At 50.8% G+C, this 17726-nt stretch overlaps 1 protein-coding gene across 1 annotated transcript in view; it reads left to right on the plus strand.

Moving 5' to 3' along the window:
- The window catches only part of LOC140361581 (rho guanine nucleotide exchange factor 2-like), a 52928-nt gene extending 35838 nt beyond the window's left edge, over positions 1–17090 (plus strand). The window contains exons 17-22 of the mRNA XM_072447302.1: positions 344–409; positions 12055–12095; positions 12614–12664; positions 16363–16641; positions 16713–16824; positions 16892–17090. Of these exons, the coding sequence (XP_072303403.1) occupies positions 344–409; positions 12055–12095; positions 12614–12664; positions 16363–16641; positions 16713–16824; positions 16892–16917 (575 nt within the window). The 3' untranslated portion in view covers positions 16918–17090. The remainder of the gene's footprint in view (positions 1–343; positions 410–12054; positions 12096–12613; positions 12665–16362; positions 16642–16712; positions 16825–16891) is intronic.
- The last annotated feature ends 636 nt before the right edge of the window (positions 17091–17726 follow it).

Genomic DNA, 17726 nt, shown 5'->3' on the forward strand with positions numbered 1-17726 from the left:
CTTTGTGCTGTAGAAATGTCCCATTACCAGGCACTTTTTCTAAGCTAAACTAGAATCAGAATCAGAAAAGGTTTATCAATGAACAGAATTCACAAACATAGAAACTTGCTTTGGTGATTCGGTGCAACATAAAACAATGAACAATGATGAATTGATAAAACAACCTATATAAGTCAAAAAGAAAAACAATAAAAATCTGCTATAGGATAAAATAAAGATAGGCTATAAGACTATAAGGGTTTGCTTCTTCTGACCTCAACTGTGGATTTTACATGTTTAAATGTTTCATTGCTTTTCAGCCAATGAAACAAAGTGTTGATGAGAATGTTGATTTTTCCCACAGTGGACACTCTGAGTGAGTTACTGCTCGGCTCGTCCAACAGTTCCACACCAGAACAAAGCCCCATGTGTGAGTACTGCTGACCCCATGTGTGAGTACTGCTGACCCCATGTGTGAGTATTGCTGACCCCCATGTGTGAGTATTGCTGACCCCATGTGTGAGTATTGCTGACCCCATGTGTGAGTATTGCTGACCCCATGTGTGAGTACTGCTGACCCCATGTGTGAGTATTGCTGACCCCATGTGTGAGTACTGCTGACCCCATGTGTGAGTACTGCTGACCCCATGTGTGAGTATTGCTGACCCCATGTGTGAGTACTGCTGACCCCATGTGTGAGTATTGCTGACCCCATGTGTGAGTACTGCTGACCCCATGTGTGAGTATTGCTGACCCCATGTGTGAGTATTGCTGACCCCATGTGTGAGTATTGCTGACCCTCATGTGTGAGTATTGCTGACCCTCATGTGTGAGTATTGCTGACCCTCATGTGTGAGTATTGCTGACCCTCATGTGTTAGTGTTGCTGACCCCCATGTGTGAGTATTGCTGACCCCCATGTGTGAGTACTGCTGACCCCATGTGTGAGTACTGCTGACCCCATGTGTGAGTATTGCTGACCCCATGTGTGAGTACTGCTGACCCCATGTGTGAGTACTGCTGACCCCATGTGTGAGTATTGCTGACCCCATGTGTGAGTACTGCTGACCCCATGTGTGAGTATTGCTGACCCTCATGTGTGAGTATTGCTGACCCCCATGTGTGAGTATTGCTGACCCCATGTGTGAGTATTGCTGACCCCCATGTGTGAGTACTGCTGACCCCATGTGTGAGTACTGCTGACCCCATGTGTGAGTATTGCTGACCCCATGTGTGAGTACTGCTGACCCCATGTGTGAGTACTGCTGACCCCATGTGTGAGTATTGCTGACCCTCATGTGTGAGTATTGCTGACCCTCATGTGTGAGTATTGCTGACCCTCATGTGTTAGTGTTGCTGACCCCCATGTGTGAGTATTGCTGACCCCCATGTGTGAGTATTGCTGACCCCCATGTGTGAGTATTGCTGACCCCATGTGTGAGTACTGCTGACCCCATGTGTGAGTATTGCTGACCCTCATGTGTGAGTATTGCTGACCCCATGTGTGAGTATTGCTGACCCTCATGTGTGAGTATTGCTGACCCCATGTGTGAGTATTGCTGACCCTCATGTGTGAGTGTTGCTGACCCCATGTGTGAGTATTGCTGACCCCATGTGTGAGTATTGCTGACCCCCATGTGTGAGTATTGCTGACCCTCATGTGTGAGTATTGCTGACCCCCATGTGTGAGTATTGCTGACCCCATGTGTGAGTATTGCTGACCCCCATGTGTGAGTATTGCTGACCCCATGTGTGAGTATTGCTGACCCCATGTGTGAGTATTGCTGACCCTCATGTGTGAGTATTGCTGACCCTCATGTGTGAGTATTGCTGACCCCCATGTGTGAGTATTGCTGACCCCATGTGTGAGTGTTGCTGACCCCCATGTGTGAGTATTGCTGACCCCCATGTGTGAGTACTGCTGACCCCATGTGTGAGTATTGCTGACCCCCATGTGTGAGTACTGCTGACCCCATGTGTGAGTATTGCTGACCCCCATGTGTGAGTATTGCTGACCCCATGTGTGAGTATTGCTGACCCTCATGTGTGAGTATTGCTGACCCCATGTGTGAGTATTGCTGACCCCATGTGTGAGTATTGCTGACCATGTGTGAGTATTGCTGACCCCCATGTGTGAGTACTGCTGACCCCATGTGTGAGTATTGCTGACCCCATGTGTGAGTATTGCTGACCCCATGTGTGAGTATTGCTGACCCTCATGTGTGAGTATTGCTGACCCCATGTGTGAGTATTGCTGACCCCATGTGTGAGTATTGCTGACCCCATGTGTGAGTATTGCTGACCCCCATGTGTGAGTACTGCTGACCCCATGTGTGAGTACTGCTGACCCTCATGTGTGAGTATTGCTGACCCCATGTGTGAGTATTGCTGACCCTCATGTGTGAGTATTGCTGACCCCCATGTGTGAGTACTGCTGACCCCATGTGTGAGTATTGCTGACCCTCATGTGTGAGTATTGCTGACCCCATGTGTGAGTATTGCTGGGTGCAGCACAAATAGATATTGTTACTTGTACAAATGATTAGATTAAACATTTGTGAATTTACCTTTTGGATATTTAATGGCAAAATATGATGTCATCAATAGGGAAAACTGGCTCTTGCCCTTTATCTGGGATTATGACATCATCAATACACTTGCTCTCTGTGACGTTTGTATTTCACTAACTAGTGATGGGCCATTCTTGTTTTGTTCTTTTAATCTTAATTAAATGTAATCTTTTAATTCGTTTAATCTCATGTCAGGTAATACTACGGCTTATATGTAGAGTGCTCGTCTACGTGTAGTCTAGTATCGAGCTCATGCTGTCATACTTCCCCCAGAGTTGCTCTTAGGGCAGCGGAGCTGAAACTGTAGCTTCATATTTCTGTTCCTAACTGGTCTGACCATAAGTCATTTCTCAGAGGAACGAGTTATTTCAAAGAGGAACAAGATAAGATAAATGCACAAGAGTGAATGAAGGTACAAGCAGATGTCCACGCAGCCAACACAAGAGTCATGTGCCGGCTGAAGACGTGCGAGTGGTGCAGGGGCAGTACAGGGGCCGTGCAGGGGCCGTGCAGGGGCCGTGCAGGGGCAGTGCAGGGGCCGTGCAGGGGCCGTGCAGGGGCCGTGCAGGGGCAGTGCAGGGGCCGTGCAGGGGCCGTGCAGGGGCCGTGCAGGGGCCGTGCAGGGGCAGTGCAGGGGCCGTGCAGGGGCAGTGCAGGGGCCGTGCAGGGGCAGTGCAGGGGCCGTGCAGGGGCCGTGCCTGTAATTGCATTATTTTGCCTAACTTGGACCCGGTTATTATGGTGGGAATTTACTGACAAGATTATAGTGGATGCAAAAATAGACCGAAACCGTCTCCGAACCAGTGTCCAAGACCCATTTTACTGAAATTCCACAACTTGGGTGATAAGCAGCGTGTAATGGCTGCATTAGACGTCTCGCCGCAGGACGACCTGGATCAAGCATGCTCGCTCTGCTGCATCCTGCAACGCTGACGATCAACGGGAATGGGACGATTAGAAGGTTCACTTTAGTGGACGAGGCGTTAGCAGGTCAATACAGGTTCTGGTCTGAAATTCTCTCCCTTTTATTTTCCTTTATTTCAATGAAAGAGACCTGGAAAGTACTGGAGAGAAAGAGCAGATTTACAAGAATGATTTTAACATGTTTAATACAATGGCATCTCAAAAGTTACGAATTAAATCTTTTAATGTTAATGACATATTGGGTCCAATTGTCAAATGTCAAAGATATTGACAAAGACGAGAAGAGAGAAAATGATTGGCCTGTGAGCTTAAAAAACAACAGGCAGAGGGAACAATGTTTAAAATATGATAAACAACAAACAAAACCAGATACAATCAGCATTTGAGTTATTTTACAAAAAACCTTTCGCCAAAATATCAGGAAACAAAGAAGAAGAAATACAATCGTTTTTGGACACTCTAATTTGACCTGCCATGACCGAAGAACGACACAAAAAATGAAGTGCTGAAATAACAACTACTGAAATTCAAAGTGCTAAAAAAGAATGAGTGATGGGTTCACCTCAGAGTGGTATAAAGCCCTCAAAGACACACTTACTCCTTTGCTTTATCAACTCTTAACTGGGCCCTTAAAAAAAATCTCTGAGTTGGAAGGAAGCATCACATCCTCACTACCTTAAGAGGATCGACTGTGCCTCACACAGACCATTCTCAATTCTGAATGTGGACTATCGTTTATACATCTCAATTATGTCCAGAAGAATGGAACAAATCCTCCCAAATTGAATCCACAATGATCAGACAGGATTTATGAACAGACAACAAACACAAGACAACATAAGACGATCCTCACACTTAATGAATCATTAACAAAAACAACAAAACAAAGCTGTAATAATAAGTCTGGATGCTGAAAAACTTTTGACTCTAGCTATATTTTACAAAGGCTCTAGATCTGATCCACCCAATTATTTTAGTTTTAGTTTTGCATGATTTAAAGGCGGTATGGACGATTTTTCGGCGATTTGAAAACGCAGGCGGAAGTGCTCATGCCACTCCCCCGTGCTCATGCCACTCCCCCGTGCTCATGCCACTCCCCCGTGCGGACTGATACAACACACACATGCGTTTGTTTATTAGCGCAACGGATCGCATCGCTCGTCTCCCGTAGATTTCAGTCCACTTCTGCGTCAGCTCCAACTGTCTTTCTCTGTCTTCATTTTGCCCCGTACACTGAGGGAACTATATTATGATAGATCCATGCGCTTAGGCACGCGGAAACGTGGGGACGAGCCTGACGCGGCTGCAGGTGAGCGGTAGGTGCGTTTTATGATTGATACGTGGCAGGACAAATGATTTATTCACGCCACAAGGAAATATGATAAAAAAAATTGCTGAAAAAAATCGTCCATACCACCTTTAAGTTTTTCAAATTTGTCTCTTGTAGTAAAGATGTCAGATAATGCTTCAGGTGCTAAACAATCAAAGCTGAGGGAAAACAGACTCTCCCGGGTGTGTCTCTGAGGTGCATCTCAGACATTCTGGATGAGTCGGAACTGAAAGCCGAGGTGGTGAAACTGCAGGCGGAGAACAAGCAAAGAGTCTGGATTTGCAGAAACAATTGTGGGAGTCCCGGAGGGCGTCGAGGGGGACAACACTGTGGGCACTTCTCGAGACGGTGATCCTGGAATTTGTATCCGGGACTGGAGTTGCGGTCCCCTCCATTAGTGCAGAGAGAGCACACGGCCTTGGTCAAAAAAGACAAGAAGCTGACAAGCCTGGAGGTCTAATAATGAGGGTTCATGTGGAGGAGAGCGTCATGAAGGCTGTTAAAGGACCTTCAATACCAAAGTGGGTGTTCTTCGCCCATGAAGTTTTGGTCGACTGACCAACAAAAAAACACCCAGTGCCAACACGTGATTAATGTCTAAATACAAATAGATTTTAGAATGAGTTATGGCTTTGGTGTCTATTGTCTACGCACTCTGTCCCTCCACATGTCTCTGTCTTTCTGAGAGGGATCTTTGTTGTTTTATTTTATCATATGTCTGTGAATTCAAGTAATGGTTACATAATAATACATTTCTGTGTTTTTGAAGAGGGTACTGATTGTTGCGTGATTTATTTATTTTAATTTGTATTGCCAGAACAATTATGTTAATGATGATAATGTTGCCAAATTGAAGATGGTATTTACATACATGCTTTGGAACAAAATGATCTGCTTCGTACATTTGAGTTATTGATTTGACCCATAGTTGAGATCCGTTTTGTACATACACTGTGTCAAGTTACATGTGGGGAGCGGCACCAGATGTGGGCGGCGGCACCAGATGTGGGCGGCGGCACCAGATGTGGGCGGCGGCACCAGATGTGGGCGGCGGCGGCACCAGATGTGGGCGGCGGCACTAGATGTGGGCGGCGGCACCAGATGTGGGCGGAGGCACCAGATGTGGGCGGCGGCACCAGATGTGGGCGGCGGCACTAGATGTGGGCGGCGGCACCAGATGTGGGCGACGGCACTAGATGTGGGCGGCGGCACCAGATGTGGGCGGAGGCACCAGATGTGGGCGGCGGCACCAGATGTGGGCGGCGGCACTAGATGTGGGCGGCGGCACCAGATGTGGGCGGAGGCACCAGATGTGGGCGGCGGCACCAGATGTGGGCGGCGGCACTAGATGTGGGCGGCGGCACCAGATGTGGGCGACGGCACCAGATGTGGGCGGCGGCACCAGATGTGGGCGACGGCACCAGATGTGGGCGGCGGCACCAGATGTGGGCGGCGGCACCAGATGTGGGCGGCGGCACCAGATGTGGGCGGCGGCGGCACCAGATGTGGGCGGCGGCACCAGATGTGGGCGGCGGCGGCACCAGATGTGGGCGGCGGCACCAGATGTGGGCGGCGGCACCAGATGTGGGCGGCGGCACAAGATGTGGGCGGCGGCACCAGATGTGGGCGGCCGCACCAGATGTGGGCGGCGGCACCAGATGTGGGAGGCGGCACCAGATGTGGGCGGCCGCACCAGATGTGGGCGACGGCACCAGATGTGGGAGGCGGCACCAGATGTGGGCGGCGGCACCAGATGTGGGCGACGGCACCAGATGTGGGCGGCGGCACCAGATGTGGGCGGCGGCACTAGATGTGGGCGGCGGCGGCACCAGATGTGGGCGGCGGCACCAGATGTGGGCGGCGGCACCAGATGTGGGCGGCGGCACCAGATGTGGGCGGCGGCACCAGATGTGGGCGGCGGCACCAGATGTGGGCGGCGGCACCAGATGTGGGCGACGGCACTAGATGTGGGCGGCGGCACCAGATGTGGGCGGCGGCACCAGATGTGGGCGGCGGCACCAGATGTGGGCGGCGGCACTAGATGTGGGCGGCGGCGGCACCAGATGTGGGCGGCGGCACTAGATGTGGGCGGCGGCACCAGATGTGGGCGGAGGCACCAGATGTGGGCGGCGGCACCAGATGTGGGCGGCGGCACTAGATGTGGGTGGCGGCACCAGATGTGGGCGGCGGCACCAGATGTGGGCGGCGGCACCAGATGTGGGCGGCGGCACCAGATGTGGGCGGCGGCACCAGATGTGGGCGGCGGCACCAGATGTGGGCGGCGGCGGCACCAGATGTGGGCGGCGGCACCAGATGTGGGCGGCGGCACCAGATGTGGGCGGCGGCACCAGATGTGGGCGGCGGCACCAGATGTGGGCGGCGGCACCAGATGTGGGCGGCGGCACCAGATGTGGGCGGCGGCGGCACCAGATGTGGGCGGCGGCACCAGATGTGGGCGGCGGCGGCACCAGATGTGGGCGGCGGCACCAGATGTGGGCGGCGGCACCAGATGTGGGCGGCGGCACAAGATGTGGGCGGCGGCACCAGATGTGGGCGGCGGCACCAGATGTGGGCGGCGGCACCAGATGTGGGAGGCGGCACCAGATGTGGGCGGCGGCACTAGATGTGGGCGGCGGCGGCACCAGATGTGGGCGGCGGCACTAGATGTGGGCGGCGGCGGCACCAGATGTGGGCGGCGGCACTAGATGTGGGCGGCGGCACCAGATGTGGGCGGAGGCACCAGATGTGGGCGGCGGCACCAGATGTGGGCGGCGGCACTAGATGTGGGTGGCGGCACCAGATGTGGGCGACGGCACCAGATGTGGGCGACGGCACCAGATGTGGGAGGCGGCACCAGATGTGGGCGGCGGCACTAGATGTGGGCGGCGGCGGCACCAGATGTGGGCGGCGGCACTAGATGTGGGCGGCGGCGGCACCAGATGTGGGCGGCGGCACTAGATGTGGGCGGCGGCACTAGATGTGGGCGGCGGCGGCACCAGATGTGGGCGGCGGCACTAGATGTGGGCGGCGGCGGCACCAGATGTGGGCGGCGGCACTAGATGTGGGCGGCGGCACCAGATGTGGGCGGAGGCACCAGATGTGGGCGGCGGCACCAGATGTGGGCGGCGGCACTAGATGTGGGTGGCGGCACCAGATGTGGGCGACGGCACCAGATGTGGGCGACGGCACCAGATGTGGGCGGCGGCACCAGATGTGGGCGGCGGCACCAGATGTGGGCGGCGGCACCAGATGTGGGCGGCGGCGGCACCAGATGTGGGCGGCGGCACCAGATGTGGGCGGCGGCGGCACCAGATGTGGGCGGCGGCACCAGATGTGGGCGGCGGCACCAGATGTGGGCGGCGGCACCAGATGTGGGCGGCGGCACTAGATGTGGGCGGCGGCGGCACCAGATGTGGGCGGCGGCACTAGATGTGGGCGGCGGCACTAGATGTGGGCGGCGGCGGCACCAGATGTGGGCGGCGGCACTAGATGTGGGCGGCGGCGGCACCAGATGTGGGCGGCGGCACTAGATGTGGGCGGCGGCACCAGATGTGGGCGGCGGCACTAGATGTGGGCGGCGGCACCAGATGTGGGCGGAGGCACCAGATGTGGGCGGCGGCACCAGATGTGGGCGGCGGCACTAGATGTGGGCGGCGGCACCAGATGTGGGCGACGGCACCAGATGTGGGCGGCGGCACCAGATGTGGGCGACGGCACCAGATGTGGGCGGCGGCACCAGATGTGGGCGGCGGCACCAGATGTGGGCGGCGGCACCAGATGTGGGCGGCGGCGGCACCAGATGTGGGCGGCGGCACCAGATGTGGGCGGCGGCGGCACCAGATGTGGGCGGCGGCACCAGATGTGGGCGTCGGCACCAGATGTGGGCGGCGGCACAAGATGTGGGCGGCGGCACCAGATGTGGGCGGCCGCACCAGATGTGGGCGGCGGCACTAGATGTGGGCGGCGGCGGCACCAGATGTGGGCGGCGGCACTAGATGTGGGCGGCGGCGGCACCAGATGTGGGCGGCGGCACTAGATGTGGGCGGCGGCACTAGATGTGGGCGGCGGCGGCACCAGATGTGGGCGGCGGCACTAGATGTGGGCGGCGGCGGCACCAGATGTGGGCGGCGGCACTAGATGTGGGCGGCGGCACCAGATGTGGGCGGAGGCACCAGATGTGGGCGGCGGCACCAGATGTGGGCGGCGGCACCAGATGTGGGTGGCGGCACCAGATGTGGGCGACGGCACCAGATGTGGGCGACGGCACCAGATGTGGGCGGCGGCACCAGATGTGGGCGGCGGCACCAGATGTGGGCGGCGGCACCAGATGTGGGCGGCGGCGGCACCAGATGTGGGCGGCGGCACCAGATGTGGGCGGCGGCGGCACCAGATGTGGGCGGCGGCACCAGATGTGGGCGGCGGCACCAGATGTGGGCGGCGGCACAAGATGTGGGCGGCGGCACCAGATGTGGGCGGCCGCACCAGATGTGGGCGGCGGCACCAGATGTGGGAGGCGGCACCAGATGTGGGCGGCGGCACCAGATGTGGGCGACGGCACCAGACGTGGGCGGCGGCACAAGATGTGGGCGGCGGCACCAGATGTGGGCGGCGGCACCAGATGTGGGCGGCGGCACCAGATGTGGGAGGCGGCACCAGATGTGGGCGGAGGCACCAGATGTGGGCGGCGGCACCAGATGTGGGCGGCGGCACAAGATGTGGGCGGCGGCACCAGATGTGGGCGGCCGCACCAGATGTGGGCGGCGGCACCAGATGTGGGAGGCGGCACCAGATGTGGGCGGCGGCACCAGATGTGGGCGACGGCACCAGATGTGGGAGGCGGCACCAGATGTGGGCGGCGGCACCAGATGTGGGCGACGGCACCAGATGTGGGCGGCGGCACCAGATGTGGGCGGCGGCACTAGATGTGGGCGGCGGCGGCACCAGATGTGGGCGGCGGCACTAGATGTGGGCGGCGGCACCAGATGTGGGCGGCGGCAGAGGAGCGTGAAGGTCTGGGGAGGTCATGTATGGAGCTCTCTGGGCGGCAGTAGCTCCGTGGTAGAGTGCTCATCTTCTGATCTAAAGGTCGGCGGTTGGCACGGCGATCACATGACTGGTCCACAGGTTGGCGGTGCGATCGCAGCTGCCTCTGGTGAATACTGCCGTTGTGTTCTTGACACTTAACCCGCGTCGCCCCCTGGTGTCTGCACTGGTGTGTGAATGAGTGGTTCCTTCATGTAAAGCACTTAAAGTTAGGAAAGTGTTAAGTAGATGTGATCTTTTCTTTTCTTTTCTTTTTGGTTTGGTTTGGTTCCAGGAGGAGGCTGGGAGATGTTTGGGGGGGGGGGGGACATGCACGGGCGCTCAATGCTAATGGAAGTTAGATAAGAAGAGAAATGAATAACCTGACCTCAAAGGAAATAGTAAAAAAATCAAAAAAAACTCTCTTATCTGGCCTTATTTATTGAAAGTGCTAAACAAATTTCAAATAGACAAATAAATTATAAAAACTCGTCTCATGACAGACGCACTGACTCTGGAAAGAGGGTGAGACAGGGCTGTGCTCGGTCCCCCCTCCTGTTTTCTTACAATTGATGAGATTCTATTACATTTCACCAAACCAGAAGTTTCCAAATGTGACGCATTTTCTTCAAAATATTGGTCCAATATTTGGATACAAATTAAATGTACAAAAAACTGAAATGCTCTCAATTGGCTTCCCCATCTGTCCTATTTAATAATGATGCAAATGAATATTTGTATTTGGGTGTAGTCCTCCATAAAGATCTATTAACAGAGACTATGTAAACCCCTTTGTTCTCTACTATAAAAAATAAAATGGACTCAAAGGATTGAAACTATAAAAATGAATGTTTTCCCCTGATCCTTATGTATATTCCAGACCTTTCCAATTTCTATCCTCACTGTTTGATGAATGGAATAAATACATCTCAAGATTTGTTATCCAAGGCAAAAAACCTCATGATTCAAAACTCTACAACGATCAGAAGAAAAAGGTGCTTGTGGTTTTACATTGCTGTGCGGGTGTGACCCAGAATAATACTATATGGAGAGTAATGTGGTGGTAGGTTCCTGTATAGGCCTTACTGGCAGATGACAAACATTGTAAAATCCCTGGGTAAAATATGTGCTTACGACCTGGAAAGAGCAAATCAAACCCATAATAGCACAGATCTTTTTTACCAGATTTTATTACAACAACAAAAAAGAAATATTTGATGTGTTGAAGAAATCCTTTTGCTAGAAACAGGACTTTCACAAGCTTTGCAAATGAGGAGTTATTATAATCAAGAAATCAAACAAAGCAATGACCATTTTAATCCTCTGACAAAAATATCTTGGTATCAATATATCAATACTTTGGTATTGGATCAGCCCATCACTATTAGTACTTTTGTCCTGGGACTACACAGAATAACTCTTTTGTTACTTGAATACCAGCTAAAAGTTTATTAAGCACAATGTGTATTTCATTAGCCCATCCTCTCTGTTATGGATCAGTCTGTTCACTGAAAGGTGCACTATGTAACTAACTGAAAGGTGCACTATGTAACTAACTGAAAGGTGCACTATGTAACTAACTGAAAGGTGCACTATGTAACTAACTGAAAGGTGCACTATGTAACTAACTGAAAGGTGCACTATGTAACTAACTGAAAGGTGCACTATGTAACTAACTATGTAACTAACTATGTAACTAACTATGTAACTAACTATATAACTAACTGAAAGGTGCACCATGTAACTAACTGAAAGGTGCACTGTGTAACTAACTGAAAGGTGCACTATGTAACTAACTGAAAGGTGCACTATGTAACTAACTGAAAGGTGCACTATGTAACTAACTGAAAGGTGCACTATGTAACTAACTGAAAGGTGCACTATGTAACTAACTGAAAGGTGCACTATATAACTAACTGAAAGGTGCACTATGTAACTAACTGAAAGGTGCACTATGTAACTAACTGATAGGTGCACTATGTAACTAACTGAAAGGTGCACTATATAACTAACTGAAAGGTGCACTATGTAACTAACTGAAAGGTGCACTATGTAACTAACTGATAGGTGCACTATGTAACTAACTGAAAGGTGCACTATATAACTAACTGAAAGGTGCACTATATAACTAACTGAAAGGTGCACTATGTAACTCTTCTAGTGGAGTTTGCACACATGGACAGTGCACGTGGAGGAGGCTGTGCTAATGCTGGCTCTTTCTCTTCCTCAGGTAATGTGGAAGTGTCTCTGAATGGGCCTCACGTGCACAAGGTGAGCTGGGTAACACTCTCCTGTGTGGGCTGGGCGAACACAGTACCATTGCAGTACTTTGGACACTTCTAACATAATTGATCACAGTTCAATCTGTGTGGAACTTCTGGAGTCAGTCAGACAGTGGTTGGTACTCGGTCGATACTCTCCTCTGAGATCAGGATCTGTCATCTGTGTGTTGCTAAAGACTAGAAAGCAACGGTTACGTCAAGTATTGATATTTTCAGGTTAAGTAACTCAAATAACACATCTTTTTGAGCACTTCAATGAGAACCCGTGGATAAGATTATGATGATGAGACGCTCTAGTTGTAACTGTAGTGAAGCAGCAAGACTATTGTCAACACACAAGGATCCGGAGCGGTCAAGTCAAAGTACTGTTAAAGGTCCCAAGATTACTTCCTGTTTTCAGTTCCTCGTGAGGGAAAGTGTATGAAAGTGCATGTTCTGCGTGAGACTTAGAAACTGTAAATGAAACAATACTGACATCATGGTTCAATGTTGTCCTTGTTTTGCCAGGAGATCTGCCAGAGGATGCTGAGTCTCAGCACGGGCCTCCACGCTCTGCAGGTCAGTCCACGCTCTGCAGGTCAGTCCAGGCTCTGCAGGTCAGTCCACGCTCTGCAGGTCAGACCACGCTCTGCAGGTCAGTCCACGCTCTGCAGGTCAGACCACGCTCTGCAGGTCAGACCACGCTCTGCAGGTCAGACCACGCTCTCAGACCACGCTCTGCAGGTCAGTCCACGCTCTGCAGGTCAGACCACGCTCTGCAGGTCAGACCACGCTCTCAGACCACGCTCTGCAGGTCAGTCCACGCTCTGCAGGTCAGACGACGCTCTGCAGGTCAGACCACGCTCTGCAGGTCAGTCCAGGCTCTGCAGGTCAGTCCACGCTCTGCAGGTCAGACCACGCTCTGCAGGTCAGACCACGCTCTGCAGGTCAGTCCACGCTCTGCAGGTCAGACCACGCTCTGCAGGTCAGACCACGCTCTGCAGGTCAGACCACGCTCTCAGACCACACTCTGCAGGTCAGTCCACGCTCTGCAGGTCAGTCCACGCTCTGCAGGTCAGACTCTGGGCTGCAGGTTCATGTGGTGATTGTGTTTGAACTTATGATTGATAAACTGCGGCGTTCAAAAGCACCTCCTGTGCAGGTGATTTCTCTAGTCATGGCCTCATGTCCAGGCAGAGACAGAAGTGAGAGGTTCACAGAGGAAGAGACAAGTGAAACAGCAGAAAGAACATGAATCCATGTATGATTTGTTCAATGGATTTTCAAATTAAAAAAACTAAATATTTTGAAAAAAATAGTTTTTCATTTGAATTCACTGGACGAATTACAATAAACGGTTTATTTTTACGCTTTTACATTTTTTCCCAAAATTGAAAAAAAATAATATTGAAATACAGCCTTGGTTTCTTGCTTTCACCCCTGGAGAACGGAGTGTGTCTGGGGGCATTTTCCCGGTGTACTAAACCGAGACCAGGTCCACACAGCACATCTCTGCTTGGGGCAGGCAGCAGCAGAGCCACGGGAGCGGATGGTCCCGGAGCGTACAATGACCCGCGGTGCCAGGCCTCTGAGCAGAGATGTGCGCGCCGACTGCGGCGTATTCTGGGCCTGGTGTGTTATACAAGAATATTATAATTAACTTTAACTGATAAACAAATGGAAACCTGGACAATAATGGGCAAAGGACTATATAGAAAAAACATGCACCATTCACTCACATAGTTAACATGTCGCTTCAATCTGGAACATTCCCAATGTCTTTGAAAACTGCGGTCATAAAGCCTCTCCTAAAGAAGAGCAGTCTTGATGCCGCAGTACTGAGTCATTACCGGCCCATCTCTAATCTGCCATTTTGGGGCAAAGTCCTTGAAAAGGTTGTTTACCAACAGCTCACAGATTTCCTCTTAATAAACAACTCATTTGATGTTTTTCAGTCAGGTTTTAGACCTCATCACAGCACTGAGACTGCTCTTGTCAAGGTGACAAATGACATCCGCCTGAACACTGACACGGGCAAAGCCTCAGTCTTAATTCTGTTAGATCTGATGCTGCTTTTGACACTGTCGATCATGGGATCCTCTTACAGAGACTAGAGGACTGGGTGGGCATCACTGGCCCCGCCCTAACTGGTTAAGGTCCTATCTGGAAGACAGGAAGTACTTTGTTGAAATTGGTAGCTGTGTCTCAGACCACATGACCCTGACCTGTGGAGTGCCTTAAGGGTCAGTCCTGGGTCCCCTTCTGTTCAACCTCTACATGCTGCCGTTGGGTCAGTTGATACGCAGTGAAAATGTGTCCTATCACAATTATGCAGACGACACTCAGATCTATGTTTCACTATCGGCAGGTGACTATGGACCAGTAGATTCACTCTGTCACTGCATCCAACAGATCAGTTTGTGGATGCAAAACAACTTTCTCCAGCTGAACTCAGACAAGACTGAAATAATCGTTTTTGGCCCACAGAAACAAAGAGAAAGTGTTAGCGGTCACCTCCAGAGTCTCGCTCTAAAACCTACAAACCAAATTAGAAATCTGGGGGTAATAATGGACTCAGACTTGAACTTTAATAGCCACGTCAAATCAATAACATCAGCAGCTTTTTACCATCTAAAAAACATTGCCAAAATCAAAAATATAGTGTCAAAACCAGATTTAGAGAGACTTATCCATGTGTTTGTCTCCAGTAGATTAGACTGTAACGGCCTGCTCACTGGTCTCTCCAAACGAGTTGTAAAACAGCTGCAGTACATCCAGAACGCTGCTGCTCGGGTCCTGACTAGAACCAGGAAGTACCATCACATTAGTCCTGACCAGAACCAGGAAGTACCATCACATTAGTCCTGACCAGAACCAGGAAGTACCATCACATTAGTCCTGACTAGAACCAGGAAGTATGAGCACATTAGTCCTGACCAGAACCAGGAAGTACCATCACATTAGTCCTGACCAGAACCAGGAAGTACCATCACATTAGTCCTGACTAGAACCAGGAAGTATGAGCACATTAGTCCTGTTCTCAGGTCTCTGCACTGCCCCCTGTGGCTCAGAGAAGAGACTTTAAAGCAGCTCTGCTTGTGTACAAGTCTCTCCATGGCCTAGCACCAAAGTACATCTTGGATATGTTAGTGCCATATGAACCATCTCAGACTGAGGACCTCAGGGGCCGGCCTCCTGCTGGTGCCAGAGTCAGGACTAAACATGGACTGTCCTCCTGCTGGTGCCAGAGTCAGGACTAAACATGGACTGTCCTCCTGCTGGTGCCAGAGTCAGGACTAAACATGGACCGGCCTCCTGCTGGTGCCAGGGTCAGGACTAAACATGGGGAATCTGCGTTTCAGTTTTATGCAGCTAAAATCTGGAACATTCTTCCTGAAGATGTGAGACAGGCTTCTACTCTGACAATGTTCAAATCTAAGCTAAAAACAGTTTTGTTTAGCTGCGCATATGACTGAAAGGATTTTTCTTTGCACTCTTCTCTTTTGTTTGTGATGATTATTAGTTTAGACAATCAGTTGGATTGATAATTTTTAATTTAGTTAATTTTATTGTATTTCTGTTTCTGTAATTTCTTTGTGATTTGAATGCATTTTTCCTGCTGTGAAGCACTTTGAATTGCCTTGTGTATGAAATGTGCTCTACAAATAAACTTGCCTTGCCTTGAACACAAAGGCGCACAGATTAATTCTTGACAAAAGATGATTTATTCATCAATTTGTTTCTTCTTTGTTTTTTTTTAAATAATAGATTCCAAAATGTAGCTAAAAAGTCCCAGCTGAATATTCATATTTCCACATTAACCATGAGGATGAGAGCTTTCTTTCTCTCTCTTTCTCTCTCTGGCCTAATGACTGTGAGGAACCATGAACCACCTCAAGGATCTGTAATGTAATGTAATGTAATGTAATGTAAGGATCTGTGATGGTAGACTCCAGGAAGCAACTGCACAGCAACAAAACTGTTCCTATTTCTTGTACAAAATTGTGTCGTCCGTGCCCCAGTGCAGTAGGCTGAAGTATACCCTGATGTTAAAGGGCCCTGGCTCAATTCTACTACAGGTGTACTCAGGGGTTAGTTATTACTTATTTCAAACCTGCATATGACATAGGGGTACATTATGTTCTGTGGTCTTTGGCAGCATGGTTTACTGTCTTTGACACTGTGATACTGCAGTCCAGCCCAGAATATGTGTCCTTTTTAGCACCTGAAGCTTTTGTAGTGAGTATTAAGCTGACAATCCTCCCACATTTGTGCAGGGGGCTGTGATCAAACAGGACTCCATCCTGGAACTGCTCCTGCAGCCTGAGGAGGAGTGGCGCTGTCGGAGAGACGGGGACAGTCCAGAGGCGGGGGCCATCGGAGAGCTGGCCCTTCTGCAGAGGCAGCACAGCCTGCTCCAGGACGAGCTGCTGCGGCTTCGTGATGCTGAGCGTAGGTTCAAACAGAGCGAGAGGGAGCGCGCTCACCTCGAGCAGCAGATGCGTCATCTGCTCAGTGTTTCAACAGGCTCGACTAGAGCAGCAGCTCCCAGAAACGTAACACCTCCAAACACAAGTCACTCTTTTCTGTTTTGTGTCTTGAGTCTGATGTGAGTGACCCTCTACAGAAGGTGTGCACCGTGCGCTGGCAGAGCCAGGAGCTGCAGGACGCCAGCGACGAGGAGATGGAGGTGGCCACAGATGAGGAGGAAGACGAGAGGACAGCTGAAAGGTTTAAAGGTGAGACAACTGAATCAAAGGCCTTCTATAACATGTCACTGACCTTTCTGTTGTACTTTGGTTACAGATCTTCAGGCTGCTTCACAGGTCTGACCTTTTGCACGGTTCACAGAGGATGTTCTCTAAAAATCAAGATACTGTCTTAACACCAACAGTCCTGTTTGTTTCTCTGTAATAAAGCTGAATGTGGGACTCTACTGAGCCAAATGCCAAAGTTTGAAATCTCACTTCGCTGGCCCTGGTCCCAGTCTGGTTCAACTGTGAGTGGGGGTGGGGTAAAGGGGCGGGGTAAAGGGGCGGGGTCATGGACTCTATCATGGGCCTGGCAATGACAATCATGTTTATCACTATGTTTCAGAGAGCACCACTAATTTGGTGACTGAATGTAATAATTATTTCATTTGTATTATATTTAATTATAAAATACTATTGTTTAATTAGTTTATCAAATAAAGAGGGTGGAAGATTGACATGTTTTTTGGGCAATAGAAAGGCATGTCCACTAATCTGAAAGTCTTCCCTGGGTTGGCTGTAGTTTAAGACGGCGTGAGACTGTGAAGGGAACGAGCCGTGGAAGTGCAATATAAAGCTGAGCCATTAGGACATGAATGTGCTTTTCTATAGAAAACCGTATTATTTTATATACATGTAATAAAACGTATACAAGTCGCAATAATAAAACTGTGTCATGTGCGCATGCTTCATAAATGTGAAATAAAGGTCGCCACAAATGAAATGTGTGTTGTTCATGTTCTGTCCATTCACCAAGTGCAGAATGAGGGAACTAAACCACAACTAAACTAAACTATGATATAAAATCGATTGATATATGTAAAATGTCCAATGTTCATGTGACCAACAAGTCCGCTATGCACTGGTTTCCTGTGCGGCTTTTTAGTCTA

The sequence above is a fragment of the Eucyclogobius newberryi genome, unplaced genomic scaffold (assembly GCF_026437365.1).
Source record: "Eucyclogobius newberryi isolate DKJ021-1_F unplaced genomic scaffold, fEucNew1.0.hap1 SCAF_16, whole genome shotgun sequence".
NCBI lineage: Eukaryota > Metazoa > Chordata > Actinopteri > Gobiiformes > Gobiidae > Eucyclogobius > Eucyclogobius newberryi.